Consider the following 8837-nt stretch of genomic DNA (forward strand, 5'->3'; position numbering starts at 1 on the left):
AAGCCATGGCCTCTGTGCGGCCTGGAACCAAAGGGCTCCCGTCCCCGGGCCAAAGAGACTCTGGAGCTGGAATGGCCCCAGGAAGGGGCCACATGGAGAGATAGCCTGTGTGTGGCTGACTGGCCTGTTTGCTCCCCTGGGGAAAGAGCGCGGCCTGCTATGGTGTTCTGTGGAGGTGGGCATCTGGGGGGATGGTGACAGTAGAATGGGGGGAGAAGTCCCCCTTCACGGCACGCCTCCACCCGTGCCTGGGTAAGGGCTCTCGTCCTTCACTGCTGGGAAAGCTGGCAGCGGGGAGAGTGTCCCACCCCCTGAGATGTTAGCAAGTGTCCTAAGTGCCCCTCCAGCCTGAGTGCTCTGTGAGGGAATGTTGCTGTGTAAACAAGATGGCTGCTTCCTGCGGCCCTTGTGACAGGAGCCTCTCTGGGCTGGAGAGGAAGCCTGGAAGCCTGCGTGCATATAAGTGGGGCTGCCTGCCTCTTCACGCCGCCGACCTGAAGGCAGAGGTCCACAGGGGCTCTGTTTTCGAGGGTGAGTTTAAACCCATCCCTGTGGTCCTCCCTAGGGCACAGGTTGCAGGCAAAGAGAACCAGCCCAGCGGTCACAGGCGTAACTAAGGGCCAGACTGGGAAAGAGGGGGCCTCCCCGTGGGAGTCATTCTCAGAATCATAACGATGGATGCAGAAATGTGGGCTTGCCAATATCCTCATTCTCTGACCCTGCAAGGAGGGTAGCTGAGAGTATAAGGACAGAGGGAGGGGGTGAGGCCATCCCTCCTTCCCACAACCCGGGAGGGAAAGGTCGGGATTGTCTCCAGGGCACAGGAGTCAAGACAGGTGACGTGAGTCCCCATGGTCACACGGCGAGGTGTAAACAGAGAGCGCATTAGAAACCAGGCCCTCTGACTGTCCAGGTTCCCCTCACCAGCTCAGGTACCATCCCGCCTCCAGCCCCAGAGGTGGGGTGTGAGACCGCAGAGGATGCCAGCAGTTTCCAGGGACAAGTTGGGTCTTTCCCTTAGTCGTGTCTGTACCTGCACTGGCCCCCAGGCCTGGCCACGTGCCTGAATCTTGACAAAGCACAGCAACAGGGAAACCTTTGCAGATGTGTCAGATGAGCCAGTGGTGCTTTCTCGCTGCAGGAAAATCTCTGGGACAGAAGCCATGTTGCTGCGCCCTTTGGCCCTCACTCTCACCTTGCTGATGGTGTCCGGCCTCGAGTACAGTGGGAAGGACATCTGTGGTGGCCACCCTGGCATCCCTGGCACTCCCGGATCCCACGGCTTGCCGGGCAGAGATGGGAGAGACGGTGTCAAAGGAGACCCCGGGCCTCCAGGTACTGGGTGAGTCCCTGCCCTCAGCTGAGGGACAGGGACCTGTTTCCAGGAGGCCCACTTGTCCTGGGCTCTGGGCTGGGTCCCCCGGTCAGTGGGATGGTGGCGCACGGTGGGAGTTGGGAGTTGCCTGGGGGACTTAGACTGGTTACCCTCAAAGTGCCCATGGGATGACAGGTGAATCAGCTCAGCTGATAAGGGGGAGTCCCTTTACATCAGCCCCAGCTCTGCTGTGGGTGGTAAATAACACACATCCATGTCCCCTTCTCTCTGCAGGCCCCATGGGCCCCCCTGGAGGAATGCCAGGCTACCCCGGGCCTGAGGGGGTGACTGGAGCCCCTGGCGTTGCTGGAGAGCGTGGGGAAAAGGGGGAGCCTGGTGAGAGGGGCCCTCCAGGTGAGCAGGGCAGGGCAAGTGGGCCTCAACAACACAGGCACTGCGCCCAGGTGGCCAGTTACGTGAGGGATGGTGGGGGTCAGATAGAACCCTGGAAGCCCGCAAAGGGCATGCTGCTCAGCCTAAGTGAGAGAAGACGAGGCCAAGGAGAGGAGTCAGAGACTCCCGGGCAGTGGGCCACGGCGAGGACTGGCGGGGGTTAGAAGCACTCCACACGCCACAACTGCTGATGGGCACAGGTGGGGCATCAGGTGCAGGACGAGGACAGCGCCGGGAGGCAGGGAAGGCACTTCCTAGGGCTAAGGTAGAGGGCGCATTCTGAAAGGTGTATGGGGTTATGTGGATGCTGGGCAGATGATGCGAATGGGAGCCCCACATACAGAGGGGCACTCCAGAGCTTAGGGCGGTGACCGAGGTCAGTCAGGAGAGCACAGAGAGCCACGAGCTCTACCTGTCCATCAGAGCGGCTTCCTACGTCAGTGTTTGAAATCCTGCTTCCTGGACAACTGCCCACTATTGACCAAGCTGCTGGGTGGCAGGTGGGGAGGGGTGAGGTTGAAGCAGGATGTAGGGTCAGGATCAGGGGTAGAGACCACGGTGAAAGCCTATTCTGGCAGGCAGGTAGATGATTCCATGGCTCAGCCAGGCCAGACAGAGAAGGATGGGTATAGCTCATTTGCCTTTGGTGGAGGGGGAAGGAGGGGACCTTGCCCCCAAACCAGAAAAACCCGCAGGAGTGGGCCGACAGAGCCGTTAAAGGACAGAAGGCAGAAGCCGTTAAAGGACAGAAGCCATTAAAGGCAGGAAAGAAGGGCAGGTGGGAGCTTAGCAGGTGCAGGGCTGCAGCAAAGGACAAGCGTGGAGACACACTCCAGGGCCAGAGCAGTGGGCGTGGACAAGTAAAGGCTCGCAGCTGGTGTCAGGCCTGCTTGGCCACAAGTGGGGGTCTTGCTTGGCTGGACCCTGATCGTGGACGGGAATCTCTTCACAGGGCTTCCAGCTTCGTTAGATGAGGAGCTCCAAACCACACTCCACAAGTTCAGACATCAAATCTTGCAGGCCATGGGAGGTAAGCGGGTTCCATAGGGGCTTACAGCATAGGGTTTCCTCCATTCCCAGCATCGGGCTCCAGAACCTCGAGACTCGACAAGCGGGGGTGGATATGCAGGTCTTGGGGAAAAAAAAAAATGATACTTCTCTTTCCTGATTCTTTGAATGGCCCCAAGGAGACAGAGGTAGACACAGTTCAGCTCCCGATGTCAGGGGAGTATAAGTTCTCTGCCTATCTTGCCATTTTTTTTTTTAAGATTTTATTTACTTATTGGTGAGAGAGAGCATGAGAAGGGGCAGGGTCAGAGGGAGAAGCAGACTTCCTGCTGAGTAGGGAGCCTGATGCTGGACTTGATCCCAGAGCTTCAGGATCATGACCTGAGTGGAAGGCAGTCGCCTAACCAACTGAGACACCCAGGCACCCCCTCTCTCGCTTTCTGTTGAATCTTGTAAATTGGAATTCCTAGCACATAATAGATGGTCGATCAGTAATTGTGAAACGGGTGAACGAAGAGCATGATAAGAGCAGGGAGGGGGATTGAGGAAGACTCAGGCTGGCAGGGCAGGAGAGGAGAGCGGGCGTAAAGACAGGGAGCCCGAGCGAGGGGAGGGGACCACGAGCCTGAGCAGTCGGTGGCCTGACTCGGTTTCTCTGCTCCAGTCCTCAGCTTGCAGGAGTCCATGCTGGTCGTGGGAGAGAAGGTCTTCTCCAGCAACGGGCAGTCGGTAAATTTTGAGGACATTCAAAGCTTATGTGCCAGAGCAGGGGGTCGTATCGCTGCCCCGACGAGCCCAGAAGAGAACGAAGCCATCGCAAGCATCGTGAAGAAGTACAACACTTACGCATACCTGGGCCTGATGGAGAGCCCTGACTCCAAAGAATTCCTCTACCTGGATGGGGCCCCTGTGAATTACACCAATTGGTACCCAGGGGAGCCCAGGGGGTGGGGCAAGGAGAAGTGTGTGGAGATGTACACAGATGGGCAGTGGAACAACAAAAACTGCCTGCAGTACCGGCTGGCCGTCTGTGAGTTCTGAGAAGGCCCCTGGGTGGCCGGGTAGATAGGGCCCTGCCTTGCCGTCCAGCCTCCAGCCGGAACATGTGCCTGATCTCTGAGATGCTACAGCTCCTTCCCAGCAAAATGTATTTGTGGCCCCTCGAGCAGGAGGCATTCTTAGCCACTCCCCTCCCTGATCAGGTCCGGAATCCTCGTCCACTTCATGCATCAGAAATCAGTCTGACATGTCCCTCCCCACTCCCCCAGCCCCTCTGGGCCCTGCACTGCAGGTGCCCCTCCTAACCTTGCCCTTGGGCAAGAGTCGGAGACTTCCTTCTTCCTCCTCTTGTCCGGTTTCTTCATGGCCAGATGGCAACAGTGAGGTCCTGGGTTGGAAGTTCCCTCCAGAATCACACAGCAGGTGCCTGCTTCCCAGCCCCCTCTCCTCTCCCTCTGCAGATTACCCACTGCCCAACCTCATCAAGATTTGGCAGTTCTGATCAAGCACAATGGTGTGTAGGGGGGATTTCTGGGGAATTCCATATGTGTGGGGCTAAGGATGCATTTGGGATTCTCTGGCAGCCTGGAGCCTATGAGGGTACATCTGGTCAGTGTCTCCATGAGGCTGGGGGGCTGGGGGGTGCCCCGGCATGTGCGGGAGGCCAACCTAACCCTAATAATTTCCTTGAGTCTTGGGTTGCCTCCCAACTCCCTGATCGAAAAGCAGCCTGTCTACACCCCTAGGGAAGATCTCACCCCCGACCCAGACATAATCCAAGTAACTTCTGGCTGATGGACATGTCCACACCTATTTTGGATCTCAGTGAGGTGTTCACACCTCTCACCACACCACTGGCTGTTTAGTGAGCACACAAATAGCGTATGTGCCAAGTCTATGTACCCAGAACCTTGCCAAGCACTTCTAATACATCTAATACATCTTATGGAATAGGATTTAATCTCTACACAATGCCATGGGCCCAGCCTGATTTCCCCCCATTTTTATTGAGGACGCAAACTCAGAGAAGTTAAATGTTCTGAATTGTATGACTTGGAGCAAGTGGCAGAGGCTGTATTCAAACCTGTCTACCCAGACCGGAAGCTCATGCTCAAAACCACCTTGCCTCTTACCAGACAGAGGTGACTGAAGTGTAATAAACCATGACTGCCTTAACATGAGTTTTCATTGCTTGGGTTTCAAGAAACAAAAAGTTTCTGTATTTCTAGAAATCAAATTAACTCTGGCTCTGAGCCCCAACTTACCTCAAAAAAATGAAGAGTTCCATCTCAGGTAATGCCTTCTTTGTTGGGTTGGAGGGGCAAACTGCTTTGCACCCCTAAGTCGTACAAACATACGGCAAGCTACAGAAAACATCTGGAAGAACATAGGGGCATTCGTGCTAATGGCCGGCATTAAGATATCTCCTGAGCTAACCCCACACGGTTCCTTTGTGGGTGGGGATACCATGCCTTCCATTTTCCACTCCGCCACCTCAATGTTTCCCATAGCCCGAAGGTGGTGGTGTGCAGGGAGCCTGCTTCTCCCTCTCCAGCTCCCCCATGCTTCTGTTCCCTCTCTCTCGCTATCGCTTTCTGTCAAATCAATCAGTCCTAGAATGTTTGCAATGCAGGGTTCTGGGGAAAAGATTGTATGAAACATTGTGAGGCCATGTATTCATTTTTAAAAAATATTTTATTTATTTATTTGACAGAGAGAGATCACAAGTAGGCAGAGAGGCAGGCAGAAAGAGAGGAGGAAGCAGGCTCCCTGCTGAGCAGAGAGCCCGATGCGGGGCTCCATCCCAGGAACCTGGGATCATGACCTGAGCCAAAGGCAGAGGCTTTAACCCACTGAGCCACCCAGGCGCCCCTTTATTTTGAGAACAGGGTGAGCTTCAAGCTTCCAGCTTGTACATGTCTGCTCTATGACTCTTCATCAAACTTGGTATATATTATATTAGTGAGTTACATGGATTTAGTTTTTGATATCAAACCATCCTTTCCTTCCTGGGATATACCCTCGCTGGTCTAGGGGCTGATACTCTCATCACACTTACTCTGTGCCAGGAACTATACTTGGACTAACTCATGTGATCCTCCTTAACCCTATTTTGTGGATGCTGTTGTCATCCCCATTTTACGAATAAGAATACTGAGGCTCATAAAGGTCACAGTGATGTGCCGTAGGACATATGGCCAGTTCGTGCGCGGTCTGGGCTGTGAATACACGAGTCAGGTTCCAGGGATCATGCTCCTGACCACGGATGCATGCCTCGACGTCAGTAGCTACTTTTGACTTCTGGCTTTCAGGTGGGTTTGTGTCTGCTCCACATTGTTTAATTAATCCAATATTAGTAGTAGCAAAGACATATTCTCCCATGATTGGAAAAACCAGAAGAGGCCGGGTTAAATGCCCAAGCACATGGAAAGCTGCTCTTCCTCTTGTGTCTGCTCACGGTCACATGGTCAAGCCGAATGTCGCAGGGGGTGGGACACAGAGCATCCCACGTACTCCAGGGACAGACTCCACAATGTACCATGGCCAAGGGCATGAACGTGTAATTCTATGATGTGGAGACATAAAATATCAGCAGCAGTAATCCAAACTTCTCTGGTCAGATTTGCCAAGTTTATTTATTTTGTTCTTGTAAAGAACAGGTTTTTTAAAAAATTATATTATTAACTTTATAGTTATTTCATTATTCTAATTCATTAATTCGATTGTTTAAATTTTCATTCTTTCTTTGCTTCTTTCTTTTTTTTTAAAAGATAATATTTATTTATTTATTTGACAGAGATCACAAGTAGGCAGAGAGGCAGGCAGAGAGAAGGGGGAAGCAGTTTCCCTGCTGACTAGAGAGCCCAATGTGGGCCTCCATCCAAGGACCCCGGGATCATGACCTGAGCTGAAGGCAGAGGCTTAACCCACTGAGCCACCCAGGTGCCCATGCTTCTTTCTTTCTTATACTGTCTTTTAAAAAATATCAATTTGGGACATCTGGGTGGCTCAGTCAGTTCAGGTCATGATCTCAGGGTCCTGGGATCGAGTTCCATGTCAGGGTCCCTGCTCAGTGGGGAGCCTGCTTCTCCCTCTGCCTGCCGCTCCCCCGGCTTATGCTCTCTCTCCTCTCTCACATTCTCTCTGACAATAAATAAATCAAATCTTTAAAAATAAATAAACATAAAAATATCAATGTATCTGTTAAATAGAGGTAGCTATCCTGGGAGGACTCCTTTGGAAGCTTGTAGTATCAGTCAGCTTTCATTCTGCTTAATTTCTGCCATGTTTGGTAATTTTTACAAGGGGACCTTGAACTTAGCTGATCTCCATCTGAGAAAATCCTGAGGCATCTAGCATGAAAGTCCCTATGGTGCACTAGGGAGTGACAAGCTGAGATACTTGAAAAACTATTTTTCATCTTGGCATAGTCAAATTCAGTAATGACCACCTCAGCAGAATACTATTAGCGTGTAGCATGCATTAAAACCCAGGCCTAGGGCACCTGGGTGGCTCAGTCGGTCAAGTGACTGCCGTTGGCTCAGGTCATGACCCTGGAGCTCCAGGATAGAGTCCTGCCTCAGGCTCTCTGCTCAGCGGGGAGTCTACTTCTCCCTCTGACCTTACCCCCTCTTCTGCTCGCTCTCTCTCAAATAAATAAATAAAATCTTTTCTTTTAAAGATTTTATTTATTTGACAGAGAAAGAGATCACAAGTAGGCAGAGCAGCAGGCTGCGGTGGGGGGGGAAGGGAGCAGGCTCCCTGCTGAGCAGAGAGCCAGTTGCAGGGCTCAATCCCAGGACCCTGAGACCATGACCTGAGCTGAAGGCAGAGGTTTAACCCACTGAGCCACCCAGGTGCCCCAATAAATAAAATCTTAAAGACAAAACAAAAAAGCCAGGCCTACCTGAGGACAGACTAAAGAATATGCATCTTCAAAGGAGGCTCTTTCCCCAGCAAAGTCTAGGCTTTCTTGTCCCTTTCTTTGCTCATCCCTCCCACCTCCTGCAATATTATCTCCCCTGCTTCCCCGAGCCACTTTTCCTCTAGTCTGTAGCATCAAGGGTCCTGGTTTATGTAATTCTCTGCTTCACATTCCTGCCTTTCTGGGAGGTCTGCCCATTTGCTGCGTGGGCTGGATGTTCCTTGTCCTCTGGGCCTGAGGCCCTTCAAAGTCATGTCAATGGCAGCAGGAAACACAGCCCTGCCAGGGGTCTTCTGTCCAGGGGGCTCCAGGAATCTAGGAGGGCTGCCGAGCGGGGCATAGTGACGTTGAGTACACAGAGCTGATGACCCTTGAGAAGCCAGAACCCCAATCACAAGGCAGAGTCCAAGGGAAGTGGCCCCGCACCGACTCTCCACCAGGGAAAAAGCAAACCTCTCAAGCTGTTTGCTAAGACTGAGTGTTTCAAAGAGCGAGTGTAAATTTGGGGGAGGGCAGGAACCAAAGGTCAGGTCAGGGACTTGAAAAAGGCCACTTGATCAGGCTCTGGAGATAAGCGGATGCTGCTGGAAACCAGGTGCGGAGGCACCGTGTGGACTGGTCTACCCCTGGCTCTGGAGCATGGTCTCTGCTCCCCTCTCTGCCCACACTCTCTCAGGGAACCCGTCCTGTGTGCCCCACCCTGGGGTGCACCGTGGAGACAAGCCGGTGAAGCAAACGCAGCTCCTGATCTAGAAAAGTAGCCGGGAACATGGGCAATGACATTAGCTCTGGCGGGCAAGCAGTCAGGGGGGCTGCTCAGAGGAGGAGGCGGAGGGACTCCTGCGATCTCTGTTTATCCAGCTGCTGTGACTGCTTCCAGGCACCGCTTTGGGTGGGGCCGTAACAGCCGAGGACAAGATCCCTGTTCTGAAGGAGGCGGTGGTCCAAGAATATGCCACTAAATAAACAAGACAGTCCGTCGTCTAGGTGTATCTCTAGTGGGCAAAGAATTAAAACAGAAAGACATGATGGGGGGCACCTGGGTGGCTCAGTGTGTTGAGCCTCTGCCTTCAGCTCGGGTCATGATCTCAGGGTCCTGGGATCGAGCCCTGTGTCAGTTTCTCTGCTCAGCGGGGA

General features: G+C 53.1%; 1 protein-coding gene across 1 annotated transcript; it reads left to right on the forward strand.

Annotated features, from left to right (window-relative positions):
- The first annotated feature begins 1122 nt into the window (after positions 1-1122).
- Positions 1123-3939, forward strand: LOC116855776 (pulmonary surfactant-associated protein A). The gene is made up of 4 exons (XM_032838782.1): positions 1123-1335; positions 1610-1729; positions 2721-2798; positions 3441-3939. Exons 1-4 carry the CDS (start codon positions 1164-1166, stop codon positions 3815-3817), a joined length of 747 nt encoding a protein of 248 aa, XP_032694673.1. The 5' UTR covers positions 1123-1163; the 3' UTR covers positions 3818-3939.
- The last annotated feature ends 4898 nt before the right edge of the window (positions 3940-8837 follow it).

Source organism: Lontra canadensis, unplaced genomic scaffold, assembly GCF_010015895.1.
Source record: "Lontra canadensis isolate GAN:19392208 unplaced genomic scaffold, GSC_riverotter_1.0 scaffold3, whole genome shotgun sequence".
Classification (NCBI taxonomy): domain Eukaryota; kingdom Metazoa; phylum Chordata; class Mammalia; order Carnivora; family Mustelidae; genus Lontra; species Lontra canadensis.